This window comes from Lactuca serriola, chromosome 1 (assembly GCF_051521515.1).
Source record: "Lactuca serriola cultivar US96UC23 chromosome 1, Lser_US96UC23_V15, whole genome shotgun sequence".
Classification (NCBI taxonomy): Eukaryota; Viridiplantae; Streptophyta; class Magnoliopsida; order Asterales; family Asteraceae; genus Lactuca; species Lactuca serriola.
This window is the reverse complement of record NC_136408.1, coordinates 99,150,131-99,169,784: the sequence shown is the minus strand read 5'-3', so window position 1 is coordinate 99,169,784 and position 19,654 is coordinate 99,150,131. Positions and strand designations below refer to the sequence as shown.

Below are 19,654 nucleotides of genomic sequence, written 5' to 3'. Positions count from 1 at the left end.
GTAACTAAACTCTTAATAATACCTAATCTTAGTTACTTAGGAAAATGTGAATAAGGTGCTAATCCATGAAATTACACTTTGCACTTTGTTTAAGTCGGTTAGTGGAGCGTTTGTGGTTAACCGGCACACTAACTCGTATTTAACAAGGTAGGTAAAGGGTAACTTAATGTTTATCATAGTATCGATGGAGCGTGTGTGGTTAACCGGCACATCGATTGAGGGGTAAACACTTAAGGGTACCAAGTAATTTGCATGGTTACTTCACACCTTGTTTTGTGATCCTCGGCATCCCAGTCACAAAACCTGAAGGGCACACTCAAGATTGAAACATGCCATTGAACAGTTCAATGAATCTCAAAGATCTAGGAGTTTCAAAACCAATTAAAACCTAATTATACATTTCGTTTATCTTGGTGGAAATTGGTGAATCGTCATTCACCTACCTTCAAATATTTTATAGCTTGGATTACGGCATACCTCTTCTAAGTTATAAAATAGTTTGTTGGGTCCTAGCCTTAATATTTCATATTGGGTGTCATATTAAGGACTTAAGATCAACTATCTTGAATATCTCCCAAAAGATGTTTGGTTTAGACATTTATGATCTTCCCAAATCTCTTGAAACAAGCTTTCCTAATGAAGATGATGTCCCATGGATATCATACTTCTTCACCTCTTCAAATTATTCTCCCTAACCCACAAGTTCTTGAAACGTTTAAGGTCACTCAGGCCCTATTGGCAAGGCAAGGTCTAGGTGTGGTCACATCTTGGAGATGTAGTCACATATTGACAAGCCGGGAGAGTTGGGTGTCAAAGTCTTGAGAAAGTTGGTGGTTCAATCACTTTCTAAGTCACATAGTGAGTTCCTTTGGGACACCTATGAAACAGACTATGACAAGACCCTTAATGATCTTATCTATTTGTTAAGATCAACTTCCTTAAAACTTGATGGACATTGGATATCTAGTAAAGCTCTCTCTTCCCAGTGGAAAGGGATCGGCCATAGTCAACTGGGTTGACCAAATGGTAAAGAGAAAAGCTAAGTCTGTGATAGTCCCGTGTACCATTATCAAAGGGTCCATATGTTTATATTGCCAAAGAAAGGGGCATTAGTTGCGAAGCTGCCAAATTTACCTAAGGATGTTAAAGTCAATAAGTTTGACTCTACTTCAGGTAAAGTCCACTATCTAACTCTGCTAAGTTTCTAATATGAGATTCTTGATACATGATGTGACTGGGTCACATGTTTTAAGAATCAAAGAAAAGTAAAGAAACTTAAAGAAAGAATATGCTAAATCTGATCGCGTAGATGGATTTCTATCGCGTAGCTTGAAGATCGGATTCTTGAGCTACTTCTTAGGAGTTATGAGATATTGCTTAGGAATAGATAACAACAAGTTTTCATGTGTTGTTGCACTGTAAGGATAGTTTTTCCGCAAAGTTTTAAAATAAAAGGAAAATTTTGATTTTATTTATTTTAAAAATATCCTTACAATGGCATTTGTGGAAATTTTTGTTGCTTATAAGATTCCATTAATAGCAAGAGTGGAAGTATGAAATTGATTCTTTCATTTGTGGTAATGTCTAAATTTACCAAATAAGGAAAGATTCCCATCACCCAAGTCTCAATTGGACCGGAACTTGGAATCATGCAAGTTGTATAGCATGATGAATGAGAACTTTCAAGTATTGGAAAATTAAGACTAATTACTTGTTCACATGGATGTGTGAGTCAAGTGAAGGAATAAGGGATCGAGTACACATTCTTGTGCACTGGTCAAGTCCACCACAAAAGATTGATAAGACTATTCGTCATAGTTTACTAAAGCTCACTAAATATGATTATACTTACAAGCTTAAGTGTAACTCTAAGACATTGGAAAAGGTTCCAATGTATGGCAGAGCGAATAAGAAGAATCAAATTAGGCAGAAAGATAAAAGTTTCTCAAATCTGAAAAGATGGGAGAGTACTTTAGTATCAGTTTTTATGATCATCTTAACGATTTAGAGACCTTATCACAATTCATCCTTTAAGTGCTTTCTTATAGCTAAGAAGAGGAACTATGAATTGGTGAAGTGGCTAAATCAAGAAGATGAGTCATACTTCGTTCCAATACAAGTCTTAGAGTCATACTCCAAGATTGTAATTTAAGTGACATGTCTTAAAGAAGGTTTAAAACACTTGTCAAATGTAAGAGTAAAAGATTTCTACCCTTGTACATTTGAAATTGGTAAGTTGTGATGTTTTGGATAAAACAAAGACCAACTTAGGCCAATTGTGTGAAGTGTGTTGTCTTGGTTTGAATCCACACTATCTCTTGAATAACTTACAAGAAAGTCTTATATGTCAAGAGGACAGTGGGAGTCTTAAAGGTCTTGAAAGTCTCAAGAACTAATCAAGAATAAAACCTGAAATTCTTCACTAGCACACGACTTGAGGTTTATAACCTATCGTGTTGACATATTCTGTGCCCATTCCAGTTAAAGTTGGCTTTGCATATGAGTTCTTAGAGTTCTCAATATGTTGCACAACAACTTGGAAGCAATGGCAGGCCCTTGAGCTGCCAGGTGGCAAGAAGTTAAGATTGCGTTCAATCCATATGAGTTTGGATTTGTCATTATCCTTGTCTTGTGACTATGGTTTTGACAATTCACATGGATAAGAACACATACACCATTAAATCTAAGTGTCATAAGGTTTCTCTCCGATTCATGAAAATGATGGTGAGGAAACACTTTCACTAAGTAGATTTTAGCTTAGATAGCAATTGTGATATTTGCATTCTCAAATTCGTTAGTGGAGCGTGTGTGGTTTACCGACACACTAATCTGGACTTGTGAGAAGTGGCAAAAAGGTCTAACCATTATGATTACAGCATCCCTCTTCATAATTGTTTAGACACACAAGTGTGCTATCTAAGGGAAGGTGTATGATTTTGATAAAGTTTTATTAAAACAATCTAGTATCAGAAATCTGAACTTTGGTAAGAAAGTCAGCTGATTTCTGAGTACATGTCAAAGCTAGTGGGAGCATAAGTGTTATGTGAACAATCATCATGTTAGTGGGAGCATGATAATTATGATAAAGGTTGCAAGTTAGCAATGTTAATTATAGAAAACAAAAGGTTTCAATTGGGAAAAAGGTTGTTTTGCTATAATTAAGGGAGAGGAAATTATACTTCATCTCAAATCTATAAGCTTAGATCGTGAGGTTTTAATCATTTACTCAAGGATATATATATGAATTTCATGTTGGAATGGCTCAACATAAGGAAATTCTGTATATGGGTCCATTATTTGCGTTCTAAAATTCGATTATGATTACGGCATCCCTTTTCATAATCTGAATTATGAGAACTTGGCAAATTGAAATGGTAATAGTATAGCAAAAGAATGGTTTAGTCTTTATGTGAGACATCATGAATCGTTTCCCATATGCTTCGGATATAGGATCGATTACATGTGCTATATTCATCCATTCTAAAATTTTCCAGATGCATGGGGCATTAAGAAGGGAAAAGGTTTAGAACTGGATATGACTAAAAGGATTAAACAATTGTCGAGGAAAATCTAAGGTTTACCAAAGATTGGTTGCTCAAGTATAGTTGGAAGTATAGTGATAATTCTGGAAGGACCATATTGACAATTCTGTAAGGAGGCAACTCTTGTTCAGAAGTGATAGTCAAAATGGAATCTGGAAATGTTTCAAAGTTAGATTTTTCAATCTGTGTAAGATTAAGGAAACTTAATTCAAGAAGGATTTTTCAAAGGAGTTAATCTCCTTTGGAATACTCTGTAATGATTGTTGTCAAGTCTTTCTGACTTTGTGCATAATCATTACAAGAGGTTCAATGCATATAAGTTTAGAATCTGACAGATTCCAGTAAATGGCATGAATTTGGAATTCTTGCATTTGCAGTAAGGATTTGGGAGTGTGAAAAGAGAATCATTGAAGTTATGTTCAATTGATCTAGTTCACAAAGTAAAGATCATAGACAAACATAGTATGCATACTTGGTGTGTGGCATGACTAGTGTTTAGAAAACATAGTGTACATGCTTGGAGCATGGGACAACTATTATTTTAAATTCAAGAATAAAGTTGATAGCTGAAACAGTATCCAATGAATAATGTGTAATCATATGGTGATAAATAAAAGGTGTTTTATTTATGTTCATAGGTTTTGATACCATATTGGATTCAATTATTATTGTGTTTCACTTTGCATGTTTTGACTTCCCGAATAAACTAGGTTATTCTTCCGGAATGACTAACTTATTCAAACTATCCACAGTCGGTCATATGTTGGAAGTAGATATGAATTAAGACTGTCATGGGTTGGCTTGTAGAGGTCTAAGGTGTTGGACAAAGGGCTACAACACTCATGAGTGCTCATAAGTTCTGAGTATTGGATTCAACCCGCGCTCATTGGAATCACTTCATGGATTTTATCACGAGTGATCATGAGACGATAATATCTTATATTCTTCAAACCTAGAGATATGAGTTGTTACTATGAGTTGATAGTACATTGATTGCACGAAAATGCATTTGGTAACTCGGTGCTATAAAACGTGCCTTTGTGTATGATTCAACAAATAGTAGAACAAGCCGTATGAGTTGAAGTTTATCCATTCCTTTTACCTTCGGGATAAAAGCGATATCTGTGGGCCCCTCGATGATTTGATGATGACAAATGGAAGTGCTCGGCCGGGCCAGGACTGATTTGATTTGTTCAATTAGTCAGTCGTCATAAATCGGAAATCGGGAAACAACAAATGGACAGAGAGAATGATTATAATCCATGTCTTAGTCCATATGATATATAGAATGGAGGAATATATGATCCCTTATCTAATGGACAAGTTTGTTGACAAGATCAGAGTTCGACAGCGGCTTTAAGAGCTACGATTGCCAGTTAGGTTTGAAGTCATACGCAATAATAGTTTTAGACTTATCCAAGTGGGAGACTGTTGGATTAATGTCTAAGTCCATAACTATATTTGGTATGTACTTGACCCGACCCGGCATGGTCCATTTGGGTTGCACTTCACCGACACAATTTATATGGATAATCTTTTGAGAATAGTATGTTTATGATTAATATTAATATATTATAAGTTCTAATATATTAATATGGAATCATATTATTTAATTAGTATTGATCAAGAATTAATTTATAATTAATTAAGTGATTAAAAGGAACTAATTAAATATGGACTCTTATATATGGAATGGGCCAAGTTCATTTAGGTTGGGCTAAGCTTTCATGGATAGTCCATGGAGTGTTTAACCCATGGATCCTAGGAAATGAAAGGTCATGGGTATTAGGGTTTAACCCTAATCCTCCACACTATATGAAGATGTCCTTGGTTGGTGAAATGGGCACTAGTGTGGTACACTAAGAAGGGCTAGCCAATTTCACTAGAGAGAACCAAGTATCCATATTCTCTAAAGTCTTCCAAGGTGTTTTGGTGATTTGTGATTCCATTTGAGGCTTCCACACTATTGGGGATAAGCTCTTAAAGATTGAAGACATCAAGCTATATCAAAAGGTATGTCATCTAACTAGTACTTTGTAGTATAAGAACTTCATAATATGCTAGTTAGGATTAAAGCCTTGGAAAGTTCTTATTTGCATGTATTATAGAGAAAACATAGATCCAAGGTTTATAGGGTTGCATGTACACCATAGGAGTGTTAGAATGCTCAAAACCCAACAGTTCCTCGTGGAACTTTTGCCAAAAACGGTAAGTAAATCTGACATCCTGATCGGAAACAACGGAAATTGAGACCCCATGGCGAGAGACAATCTCGCGGACGTACAGGTCGGCCAACTTATCTGCCGACGAACTCTCCCGCATGGCTAGGAAATGGGCACTCTTGGTCAATTGATCCACGATGACCCATATAGAATCGAACCCCTTTTCCGTCTTTGGCAAATTCGTGATGAAATCCATCGCGATCCGTTCCCATTTCCACATGGGAATCTCTAGAGGCTTCAGCTTACCATGCGGCCTCTGATGCTCGGCCTTGACCATCCTACAGGTCAAGCACCTCTCAACAAACCAAGTGATATGTCGCTTCATACCAGGCCACTAATAACTCGAACTCAAATCACGGTACATCTTGGTGGCTCCCGGGTGATTAGAAAAACGAGACTTATGAGCCTCCTCCATCACTGTCTGTCGGACCCCTCCGGACATTGGAACCCAAACCTGACCGTAACGGGTCAACAATCCGCAGCTATCCTGAACAAACCGGGAGCTTTCGACCTTAATTCTTTCCAACTTCTAGTTCTCTGGTCTCGTACCTTCAATCTGAGCATCCCTGACCAAACCCACCAGCGGGGAATCTACCACTATCCTCATACACCTGGATGGGGTAGAGGACCCAGTTGACTTGTGGCTCAGAGCATCCACAACCACATTCGCTTTACCAGGATGGTAAAGGATCTCACAATCATAGTCCTTGACCACATCCAGCCACCTGTGCTGCCTTATGTTCAGGTTCGGCTGATCCATGATGTGTCTCAAACTCTTGTGATCCATGAATATAGTGCAACAGACCCCGTACAGATAGTGCCTCCAAATATTGAGAGCGAAGACCACCGCTCCCAACTCAAGATTGTGCGTGAGGTATCTCTTCTCATGCGGCTTCAACTGCCTCGACGCATAGGCTATCACTCGTCCCCTCTACATGAGGACTGCCCCTAAGCCTGTTATGGACGCATCACAAAATACCACAAAATCCTCAACTCCCTCGGGGAGTGTCAACACCGGCGCCTCGCATAAACATCGCTGAAGGGTCTCAAATGACCTCTGCTGCTCAGGGCCCCACCGGAAACCCACCCCCTTCCTCGTTAGACGAGTGAGGGGTACGACAATCTTGGAGAAATAACGAATGAATCTCCGATAATACCCTTCTAAACCCAAGAAACTCTTGATGTCTGAGGGAGATTTCAGAGTCTCCCACTGCATAACCGCCTCCACCTTAGCCGGATCAACCAAAATCCCCTCTTGGTTAACGAGATGTCCGAGGAACTGGACCTCTCGTAACCAAAACTCGCATTTCGATAACTTGGCATACAGCCGTTCTCACCTCAGATCCTCCAACAGTTCCCTGAGATGCTCCTCATGCTGCTCTCGGGTCTTGGAATACACCAAGATATCATCTATGAATACAATGACCAAGCGATCAAGCATCGGTCTGCAGACTCAGTTCATAAGATCGATGAACAACGTTGGCGCGTTGGTGAGCCCAAATGGCATCACCACAAACTCATAATGACCATAACGAGTCCGAAACACGGTCTTCTCCACGTCCTCCTCCCTCACCCTGACCTAGTGATATCCTGATCTCAAATCAATCTTGGAAAACCAAGATGCACCCTACAGCTGATCAAAAAGATCATCTATCCTCGGGAGTGGATAACGGTTCTTCACCGTTAATTTGTTCAGCTCCCTATAGTCAATGCACATATTGTGCAAATCGTCCTTCTTCCTGACGAAAAGGATCGGTGCTCCCCAGGGTGAAATACTCGGACGAATAAACTGCTTACCCAGTAGCTCCTGCAATTGAGATGATAGCTCCTGCATCTCAGGCGGTGCCAGACGGTACGACGCCTTGGCGATAGGGGCCGCACCCGACACCAGATCAATCCTGAAGTCAACCTGCCTCTCCGGAGGCACTCCGGGTAACTCCTCCGGAAACACAACAGCAAACTCCCTGACCACGAGAACCTCTGAAACTGAGGGTTGCTCCCTAACCCGCGTATCTACCACATACGCTAAATAACTGACACACCTATGCTGAATATACTGTCGAGCCCTGGCTGCCGAACAAAACCCTGATCCCAACCTGGTGCCCTCACCATATACTACAAGTTCTCCCCCCACTTGGGGTTCAAACCACCACCCGTTATCCTTCACAGTCGATCATGGTGCCAAAACGGCTAAGCCAATCCATCCCTACAATCACGCACACTTCCCCCATGGGGATAGGAATCAAATCTATCGGGAAGGACACCCCGGAAATCTCCAACTCGCATCCCCGGTAGACCAAAGAAGCAGAAACCCCATGCTCGTTGGGTATCGAAACTCGCAACGGACACTCAAGATCATCTATCGACATATTGAACCCTCTAGAGAAGGTCTGAGATACAAACGAACGACTCACCCCCGAGTCAAATAATACCAAAGCGGGCAAGGAATTCACTAAAAACATACCTAATCATAGGTACAATCAATAAACATAACACAAATACAATAACTGAGAGAGAGAGAGAGAGAGAGAGAATAGAAACATACCAGCAACCACATCTGGTGTTGCCTTGGCCTCCTTGGCCATGAGCTCGAAGGCGCGACCCTGAGCCTTCGGAGGCTCCACCTTGACTGGCCTCCCATCTCCAATCCTCACAGTAGTTGGCGCGGAACCCTGCGCCGGCTTGGCGGCGAGCTGCGGGCAGTTGGTCTTCACATGACCAACCTGATGACAATGGTAACAAATCCTCATATCTGCTAGAGGGGCCGACTGACGGCAGTCCCTGGCATAGTGCCCCTCCTTACCACATTTGTGGCACCCACCTCCTGCTCGACAAACCCCCAAATGAACCCTACCACACTTTCCACAAGTGCGGCTCTGATGACCCCCAGACCGTGTATCAGCGGTCTTAGACCGCTTAGGCGCCGGCTGAGACTGTGCCCGTGCCTGACGCTGCTCCTTCAGCTGCAACTCTATCTCCAACTCATGCCGCCTCACGGCTTCCTGAAGGTCCAGGAGGGTATCACATTGTTGTGTAGACACCAACTGTCGAATATCAGTCTTGAGCATACTCAGATAAGGAGTCATCTGAGACTGCTCCGAAGCAAACTCCGGGCAAAACATAGCCCTCTCCGTGAACATACATGTAATCTCCATCACAGACTCCCCATCCTGCCTCAATGAAAAAAACTCCTAGGCAAGCCGCTCCCGTTCCACGCGCGGAACGTAGCCGGTGTGAAACATATCTCGGAACTTCTCCCAAGTAACAGCAGCTCACTGATCATCAGAATATGACCCTGTCGTCAATCTCCACCAATCCTTTGCCCCAAGCCTCAACAAGTTCAAGGCACACCTGACCTTCTGGTCAGTAGGACATGAGCATGTGAAGAAACAACCCTCCACGTCAGACAACCACCTCAAGCCCTAATCGCATCTTGTGTACCATCAAACGTTGGGGGCTTCGTGTTATCGAAGTCCCGGTACTGGAAAGCCCTGCTGGCTCCCCCTCCAACCCCTGCTGCAGTTACAGCCGAAGTGGCTGCAGTGGCAGCTGTCTCTGCTAGAGTTGCATATCGCTCATCAAAGTACTCAACGATCGTGGTCTTAATCGACCCAAACATCTCTGGCAGCTGCGCTCAGAACGCTGCAGCAATCTCCTACTCGTCGAGTCCTAATATGGACTCGTCGAGTAGGTCACTTAACACGCGATCCCACCTCGCTTCTACTCGACGAGTAAGGCAACCAACTCGTCGAGTAGAGCTTAACCCAATAAATCTTATTTAAACAATACCTAAGAATCGGGGCGTTACAGTTTAGCACACACTAATGTTAAAAATATTGAAAAAATGCAAATTAAAGGAATGTTAAAATATGACTCAAAAGATTTTGAAAATTTTGAAACATATGTGAAATCAGAGTTTACAAAGAAACCATTTCCACTAGTTAAGAGAAATACATCATTACTTGAGTTGATTCATTCTGATATATGTGAATTAAATGGAATACTTACTCGAGGAAGAAAAAGGTATTTCATCATATTTTGTGATGACTCCAGTCGGTATCTACACGTTTATTTGTTGAGATCAAAATATGAAGCTTTTGATGCATTTAAACGGTATAAGGCTGAAGTTAAAAATCAACTTGAAAGACACATCAAAATTCTTCGCTCGGACATAGGTGAAGAATATTTCAACCAAGAGTTTGACACATTCTGTGAAGAGAATGGAATCAAACATGAGATAACTTCACCATATACTCCCCAATAGAATGGTTTGGTTAAAAGAAAGAATCGAACCGTTTGTGAGATGGTCAACTATATGTTGAACCAATCGGGTCAAACAAACAATCTGTAGGGGAAAGCACTATTGACTTCTTGTTATGTTTCTAATAGGATCAATAGTCGTGTGATTCCTACAAGCCCTTATGAGTTGTGGATAGGTAGAAAGCCTAATCTAGACTATTTGAAAGTGTGGGGGTGTGTTGCTTATTATCAGACTCCTGATCCTAAGCGAACCAAATTGGGAGCATGAGCTAATAAGATTATATTTATTGGATATGCTCATAATAGCAAGGCTTATCGATTATTAGATATTGAATCAGGTGTTGTTGTGGAATCCAGAGATGTGGAATTATTTGATGACAAGTTTTCTAGGGATGAAGAAAACTCTACTCATACAACACTTACAGGTACTTCTCGAGAAATACTCCCACCTCCTCCTATTGTGGAGGAACCAAGGAGAAGTACTAGGGCTACAACAGAGAAAAGTTTTGGAGATGATTTCTATTCTTATTTGGTCGAAGGAACACAAAAGAAAGTGACAAGAGAGGCCATCTTCGTCATTAACTTGGATGATGATCCTAAGACCTTTATTGAAGCCATAACGTTTAGAGATGCTCCTTTATGGAAGGAAGACATCAATGATGAATGGACTCAATTATGGGTAATGGAACTTGGGAGTTAGCTGATCTACCCAAGGGGAGGAGACCCATAGGATCCAAATGGATATTCAAGAGAAAATATCACCCAGATGGATCCATATCCGCCTATAAAGCAAGATTAGTTGCTAAGGGTTATAGGCAGTGAGAAGGGATCAATTATTTTGATACGTATGCCCCAGTTGCTAGGATTAGTTCTATTATAACTCTCATAGCAATATCATCTTTTAAAGGATTGTACATTCATCAAATGGATGTGAAGACAACCTTTCTAAATGGTTATCTCAAGGAGGAGATTTACTTGGAGCAACCTAAAGGTTTCGTGATACCTGGACAACAAAACAAAGTATGTAGACTTGTTAAATCCTTGTACGGGTTAAATCAAGCTCCCAAACAGTGGCATGAGAGATTTGACTCCACTATAACTGCTTTCGGATTCCAGCATAATAGTGCTGACAGGTGTATTTATTCTAAATGCTCTTCCGAATACACATTTGTTATATGTCTTTATGTTGATGATATGTTGATCATTGACACTCACCTATAAGGTATTATTGAGACGAAGAAATACATATCCTCGAATTTTAAGATGAAAGATCTTAGAGAAGTTGATAGAATTCTTGGTATCAATGTGAAAAGGACAGGCGGTCAGATTTCTCTAAGTTAATCTAATTATATAGAGAAAATTCTGACAAAGTTTCAAAACTTGAACATTAAGGAGTTTAACACTCCCTTTGATTCAAGTGTGAAACTAAATGTGAATTCTGGTCGAGCAGTGGCTCAACTGGAATACGCAAGCGCAGTTGGAAGCATGATGTATGCTACACATTGCACTCGACCTGGCATCACATTCATTGTAAGCAAACTTAGTTAGTATACTGTCAATCCAGGGACCGAGCACCGGAAGGCAGTGGGTAGAGTACTGGGATACCTGAAAAGGACAAGTACTTTTGAGTTGACGTATTCATCATCTAACAAAATACTTGAAGGTTATTTCGATGCTAGCTGGATTGATCACACTAGTGATTCAAAATCCACAAGGGGTTGGAGTTATACTATAGCTAGTGGTGCTATTTCTTGGGCGAGCAAGAAACAGACATGCATAGCTCATTCAACGATGGAAGCAAATCTAATTCCCTTAGAAGCATGCAAAGAGGTAGAGTGGATTCGAGATCTACTTATGGATATCCATCTGTGGGATATTCCAATGCCTTCTATACTTATGTACTGTGACAGTGAGGCCACAATGTCTAAAGTATATAATGTGGTATATAATGGGAAGTCGAGACATGTAAGTTGGAGACACAATTTTGTAAGACAACTAATTGAAAGTGGTACCATCAAGGTTGTCTATGTCAAGACAAGTAGGAAATTGGAAGATCCGTTTACCAAACCTCTGATGAGAGATTTGGTTAGATCTACCACGAGAGTCATGGGTCTAAAACTACAATAAAATCTCGTGGTGATGGAAACCCAACTTGACATTAGTGCTCCTAATTCTCAATTTTAAAGGGTAACAGTGAAGTCACTAACGATAGAAGGTACTATCATTAATGATAGATCCATGTGAGGTAGGATAGTATGTCGTTGCCGAGAATGAGGTTGAGTTATTACTCTTAACAAAGTTTTGGAGACATCTAACCAACGAAGATGCTATAAAACTTTGCCTATATGATCTAGAGGTGGCGCCGCCTTAAGTGAAGATCAGTGGTTTATCTTCTAAAGGGTCATAAAAAGGGTTTATAGCGCATGAACATATTAGCGCTCAGGGAGAACACAAAGACGACTTGTGATGTGTGGGGGTAAACCAGAGAGGTCATTAAGGTTCGTGGTTTAAACCTATAAGGATACCATCAAATCGGTCTCTTCTTGTTTGTTCTCATTAAACTAAGGTTTAATCTTCGTGACACCTAAGCGACATCATATGTCTGAGTGAAAGGAAACTTTCCAACTTGGTGGGGGATTGTTGGAACTTATATATATATATATATATATATATATATATATATATATATATATATATATATATATATATAAATGAATTGCAAGTTGGTATTTTCCTTTGTATCCCACATTGGTGGGAGGAAGAAATATTTGTGGGTTTATAAGCTTATTCCCTCCATAGGCCATCAAAGGCTTTAGTGGATCAAAGGAATGGGCCAAGCCCACACGTGTGCCTAGCCTAGCCTAGCACTAGCCAACGCCGCGAGTGCGCGAAATGGCGCGATTTAGGTGCACGACGCATTGGTCGCTAGGAGCCAAGGAGCTTTTATTTTTGACGAGTTCGGGTCAAGCCGATTTGACCGTTCCGGTCAATGGTTGACCGCCGTTGACTTCATGGAGGACAAGTGCGAATTATCTAGAAGGATCAGGAAACAACTTGCTTGGAGAGCAAGTCGTTGCCCTAGGGTTTCTAGGGGCCGACCTATGAGGGCCCGTTTCATGCCTTCTAGGGCTTCGACACCTATAAATATTGATCCTTAGGAGCCGTATTTGACACACACAAAAATTCGAAGCTCTCTCCCTCTCTGTGTGATTTTCTTCAAGTTTCCGAGTATTCACTTTGTGTTTATCGATTTCCAATGTTGTTGGATAATCGATAGATCTGCATTAAATCCTGGGGTTTTACTTTGTTGCTTACAGCCAATAGAAGCGAAGTAAAAACCTTTAAGGACATGAGTCCGATCCGTGTAGTTATTCCACGTCCAAGATCAACCGTCAATAGGCTGGGAGCCGAGGAGCTTTTATTTTTGACGAGTTCGGGTCAAGCTGATTTGACCGATCCGATCAATGGTTGACTGTCGTTGACTTCATGGAGCACAAGTCCGAATTATCTGGAAGGATCAGGAAACGACTTGCTTGGAGAGCAAGTCGTTGCCCTAGGGTTTCTAGGGGCCGACCTATAAGGGTCGTTTCATGCCTTCTACGGTTTCAGCACCTATAAATACTGATCCTTAGGAGCCGTATTTGACACTCACGAAAATTCGAAGCTCTCTCCCTCTCTCTGCGATTTTCTTCAAGTTTCCGAGTATTCACTTTGTGTTTATCGATTTCCAATGCTGTTGGATAATCGATAGATCTGCATTAAATCCTGGGGTTTTACTTTGTTGCTTACATCCAATATAAGCGAAGAAAAAACCTTTAAGGACAAGAGTTCGATCCGTGCAGTTATTCCATGTTCAAGATCAACCATTAATAGGTCGGTTTTACATTATTGTTTTGTTTTTTAATTTCGTCCAACAGGACACTCTCCTTCTACCTTTATTATAGTCAGATCTAATCGAGAATGATCAATCTAGTTTCTAGACGAAAGTTGGTAATCATATTAATAATAATTGAATCTATTATTCGCAACTAATCGACATATAATTCTCTATATTATTTGTCTGTTTCCTTACTTGTCTACATGCACTTTACTTGTACATAAAATATCGAACCATTAAATTTAAGGTGTTGTTTTTTTAAAAAAGGTCGGTTTGACCCTTTAGTTCCTTTTCTTTACTTGCTTGCCCTTAGCTATCCTATAATTGCAACATTGGTCTTTTACTATTTTATCTTTACTTGGTTGCTTTTTTTCCTTCCATACTTATCTAAAATTTAACTTGCATTAACTACATTAAGTTAATAAACATTTTGTAGCAACCTACTTACCTTCCAAAGTTCATATCAATCATTCTTTATACATTTTAACAAGCAAAATTGTGAAATACTCTACAAAACCAAAAAAAAGGTTATATTATAGAAGAGACCATTTTAGTGATTTTGCAATTCACAAAAACCAAATTGAGAATCATCCTATCTTTTTATTACAAGATCAAAGGTAGTCAATTCAATTTTATTAAATGGGTATTTTTATGATTAGTCACATCTTCAAATATAAATATCAAAATTGTCATTTAATAACATTAACTAATACTTTATTTCTTTCCAAATTTAAAAAATTATTCATTATTCCAACCACCACCTAATCACTTCTCAAATATTTATACAAAAAAAAAAAAAAAAAAAAAACGTACTATTAATTTATTTGGTCCTAAATTTTCTTTTGCTCGTTGCCTTTTTGAATGAACCCCCTCGCAATCGGTAAAAACCCCAGGGTTGTCTGCAATTCCCCAAATCGCACCTTCTCTCTCCCACTACTCATTTTCAGTGAATCAGGCGCTCTTGCTCCACCGAGATCGGCGACTACTAACCGCCGTCAATTCTGCAGCCGTGTGAGAACTCAGGCAAGGCGGTGAACGTCTACTGATGGTACTGATGTTACTATCCTGATGTCCGCTCCTATGCTCTTCGATCTCTTTTTACATTTCTTGGTAACATCACGTACTCAGTAATTGCTTTTGCAATGTGAATTTACTGAATTGTGTTGTTTAGCTGAAGCATAATTTAAAAGTTAATACTTTTTTCTTCGCGTTTAGGTTAGCTTTTAATAGGTGTTGAAGCCTGTTAGAATTCATTGTTCGATTGTCATTATGGATTTTCCTTAGTTGATTTAGGATTTTTCCTTTTCTTTTGTTATTCTAGATTTGTGACATTTTTCTATTTGTAAACTGTGATTTAGACATGGTTTTTGGGGGAAATCAACATGAAAGTTCACCATTTGTTAAAATTATCTTCTTTTTGAACTTTTTAACCCTAAAGCTCATCATATGGATCTGAAACTATGCAGATGTGTTTTGATGGCATTTGCAAATCTTAGATGGTTTGCTTTTACTTTGACATAATGCTTAGAATATCTCCATCTATCATGTTCTGTATCACTGTATGGTTTCAGTTTATTAGCTATCTGTTCATATGGAAGTAAAAGACACTTATAGTTCATGATAAGATCATAAGCTCATAAGCTCATATGATTATACCTCTTTGCAATGCAGTGTACATTTGGTGGTTTATGAGAAACTAGAAAGTAACTTCATGGTAACAGAATTCTGACTTTCTGAGTAATCAATTCAAGTCAATAAGCATGGAAAAACACATCCCAGATTGCCCATACCCCGGATGCTTTTTCTGTGTCATGAAAGAAGGAAACCCAAACAAACGAAGAGCAAGCATCATGAAGTTTTTCAGAGAGCTTCCTTCACAAGATGATGATGGTCAAGTTCTCCCAATAAGTGGCCTTTGGAACACAGCCATGGCACATCCTAATGATCCAGAGTTCATAGAATTAGGTATCTTTGAATGCATGTCAGCTCTCATTTGGAAAGGCTTAAAGAATCGCAGATGGCTATCTCATGATCAAAACATCTACATCCCTTATTATGCTGCACATATAATCGGATCATACACCATGAACATGGAAGATTTTGCAGAAACTGCAGTGAATGCAGGGGTAATCCCACCTTTGGTTGAACTTTTGAGAGGCAGATTAACTTGGGTTGAACAAAGAGTTGCTGTAAGAGCTTTAGGACATTTAGCTACATATGCAAGCACATTCCCTGCTGTTTCAAGTCATGGAGAGATTCTTGAACTTTGTATACAATTAGCAATGAGTTCACTTGAGATTGTTTACTCTCACTTTTATCAGTATGCTGACAGAAGACTTAGTTACCATTGTGATCTTTTGACACGTGGCATGGGTGGTGTAGAGATGGAATCAAGGAAAGCTGAGGAATGGGCTAGTCAGTTACAGTGTTGGTCTCTTCAACTTATAAATTGTTTTGCTTTTAAGCCTGAGTTTCTTTCTACAATATGCAAACCTGAGTTTCTTGTGAAACTTCCTGGAATGTGGGGTGGACTTGTGAATGAAAATTCACCAGCAGGTATTGGGTTATTGAGAACAATTTGTCATCATAAATTTGGAAGAGGACCTGTTAGCAGTTGCCCAGGGGTAATTGAGTCATTATGTAATATTGCACGATCTTCAGATGACTGGCAATATATGGCTATTGATTGTCTTCTATGGTTGCTTCAAGATCCTAATACCTTCCATAAGGTAATATCTAATAAACTTAACAAGATAGAATTTAACTCATTTATAATTTATTTTTTTATCCAGGGCAAATTACAAAAAAAGAAAAAAAACATTATAATTTGGGCAGTATTACGGTTTATCCACTAATACTTTTATCTTTTTCTAATCAAACCATACAAGTTTCATTCATTTTCCAAATTAACCATTTTGAAATGTTATATCAGGTCAAAATGGTAAATTCAGAAGAAAAAAATTCTGAAACTTTTATGGTTTGATTGGAAAAAGATAATGTATAAGCAATAAAACCGCAAAATCGCCCAAAATTTAAAGTTTTTTTTTTATTACCTGTAATTTTCCCTTTTGTTTATATTCTAACCATTTTTTAGTACTCTAAATATATATAACTGATTTTTATTTTTGTTTATTTCAATATATTTAGTGTTAATCTCATAAAAGACCTTATATTTTGTGTGTTTTTTTTTTTCCCGGATCAAACCTCAACTTTATTTTTTTCATGAAAAAAAGACCTTGCATTTTTTTCTTTTTTCCGATCTAGCCCTTTTAGTCTTTTTTCCCTAAAAAAAAAGACTATAAAATGTGAGGGGTTTTTTCAGAAAAAACTAAAAAAGTTGAGGATTTCTTTGGAAACATTCGAAGGTTGAGGGTTTTTTTCCGAAAAAAAAAGAAGACAAAGTTGATGGTTTTTTTGGAAAAATTGAAAAAATACAAGGTCTTTTTCATTAAAAAAAAAACATGATGATGACAGAGTTGAATTCCATCCATTCAACAACCAAACACGTCGGAATGGAATCTCGAATTCCAATTCCATCCTCAATCCAAAACCTCACAACATTCCATTCCTTACAGGTGATCGAAAAAGCAGCACCAGCAGTTCTGGACCTCGCAGAAATCCAAACCCTCGGGGACCACAAAAAACTCGGGGATTCCATCCTCAACGTCCTCCAAGAATCCATCAATTCCACCGGAAACCGCAATTCCATCAGCAACCGAACCCAAGAAGACATCGAATCCCTCCTCGATTCCCGCGAACGTTTCAAATGGGAAAAATCCATGCCAAAAGAAGACCTCCACATCAAACAAGCCGCCGCCTTAGTCGTCAAACTCGAAGGCAACTCCCTCTTTTCTTCCGGAAACATCCAAGCCGCCGCCTTAAAATACTCAGAAGCCCTCTCCTTATGCCCTGTAAGATCCAAAAAAGAAAGAGTTGTTTTATACAGTAATCGCGCCCAATGCTACCTTTTGTTGCAACAACCTTTAACCGCCATTAGTGATGCCACGCGGGCCCTTTGTTTGCATAATCCCGTCAATAGGCACGCGAAAAGTTTGTGGAGGCGGGCCCAGGCGTATGATATGATTGGGTTGGCGAAGGAGAGTTTGTTGGATGCGATTTTGTTTATAAATGAGTGTTCGAATTCAATGGATCCGGATTTGAATTGTAGGCAGAATAAGGTCCCGGATTATGCGGAGCGGTTGGTGAAGAAGCAGATGAAGGCCGCGTGGTTGTTTAGGGAGGCGGCGGTGAAACATGGCGGGATTGATTGCGAGGAGGGTGGGGGTGGCGGTGGTGGTGGGGGGGATGGGTATGGGAGTGATGATTCGGAGTGGGAGACTGCTAGTGAAAGTGATGTTGGAGATGGTGGGAGGAAAGAGATCGGGAGTAATGAATAATGATGAGGTATGTCTTTTTTGGATTTTGATGGAATGGAATGGCTGATTCCATTCCAGTGTTTGTGGCGATTCCATTCCATCCAATGAAATAGTGTTTGGTATGAGGGAATTGGCGAAGGAATTGGATGGTTTGTTTTGTTTGAATTGGAAAAAAGTGTTTGTTTTGAAACAATGGAATGGAATGGAATGGGCTATTCCGGTAGGAATGTGTTTGGATTTCGATGGAATGGAATGGCTGATTCCGTTCCATTGTTTATGACGATTCCATTCCATCCAACGAAGTGATGTTTGGTATGATGGAATTGGCGAAGGAATGGAATGGTTCGTTCTGTTTGAATTAGAAAAACGTGTTTGTTTTGAAACAATGGAATGGAATGGACTATTCCGATAGGAATGTGATTCCTTCCATTTATGTAAAGTTTAACAACAAAAAAGTTTTCTTTTTTAAAAGTTTATTATTTTAATTAAGTTGCTAAATGCAAGAAAGAGCTTTTATTATGTTTATCTTTTTATTCTTTATTCTAAATTAAACTTTATTAATCATAATTCAAATAATGTATATTACATTTTATTTACATATAATATAATAATTTAATTTGTTTGAAATATTGATTTATTGCAGAAATGAAACGATGATAGTTTGATACGATGTGCAACTTGTAGAAGATGAAAAATGAGCTTGAAACAAAGAAAGAATGAGTGAGTTTTAACTTTTAACATTGCTCTTTTTCTGTTTTTTTTCTATTGCATTCTTAATGTTCACAAGACTTTGAAGAGAAAAAAAAACCCAATTTCAAAGGATTTTGTACATTATTATTTTTCTTGTAATTTTGGTGTGTGTGTGTGTGTGTATCTTTCTTTTGTGTGCAAAAAATGTGTATAAAACCCTTGGGGGACTTTTGAGTTTTTGAGTAATAATGGGTTGTTTCTGAAATGATTCGTGTTGGAAACCATTTCTTATTATATATAGCTAGTATTAGTATAATTTCTTTTGTTTATCTCAATTATTTATATATACGTTTTTATTAATTTATATAGAAAGATGGATTTCTTATCAATTTGTAAACTATTTGGTAACAAAATAGGAAACTATTTTTGTACATAATTTGGAAAAGACCGTGTAAGTTCTTTGCTTAAATACGCCATTAACCCTTTTAGATAATAATGAAATTGAACAAAAAGAGATTTTATTAATTTTTATAAATAATGAAAATGGACCAAATAGGTCCTTATTTTATACATTTAGTATTTTGTTTGATGGATTAACTGAAAAATTAATTGCTAGTTGATAAAAATTGACATTTGATAAAACTAGCTTATAAGCTAACTAAAATATATAAAATTACATAAAAAAAC

At 38.8% G+C, this 19,654-nt stretch overlaps 1 protein-coding gene across 2 annotated transcripts; it reads left to right on the top strand.

Annotated features, from left to right (window-relative positions):
• The first annotated feature begins 14,747 nt into the window (after nt 1-14,747).
• LOC145095961 (ARM-repeat/Tetratricopeptide repeat (TPR)-like protein) lies at nt 14,748-19,232 on the top strand. 2 transcript variants are annotated; one of them, XM_079033765.1, is made up of 4 exons: nt 14,748-14,949; nt 15,573-16,630; nt 17,477-18,305; nt 18,921-19,232. In XM_079033765.1, the coding sequence occupies exons 2-3, from the start codon at nt 15,662-15,664 to the stop codon at nt 18,296-18,298; spliced, it is 1,791 nt and encodes a 596-aa protein (XP_078889891.1). In that variant the 5' UTR covers nt 14,748-14,949; nt 15,573-15,661; the 3' UTR covers nt 18,299-18,305; nt 18,921-19,232. The 2 variants fall into 2 exon arrangements, with proteins under 2 accessions (XP_078889891.1, XP_078889889.1); XM_079033763.1 differs by having other exon boundaries at nt 14,748-15,011.
• The last annotated feature ends 422 nt before the right edge of the window (nt 19,233-19,654 follow it).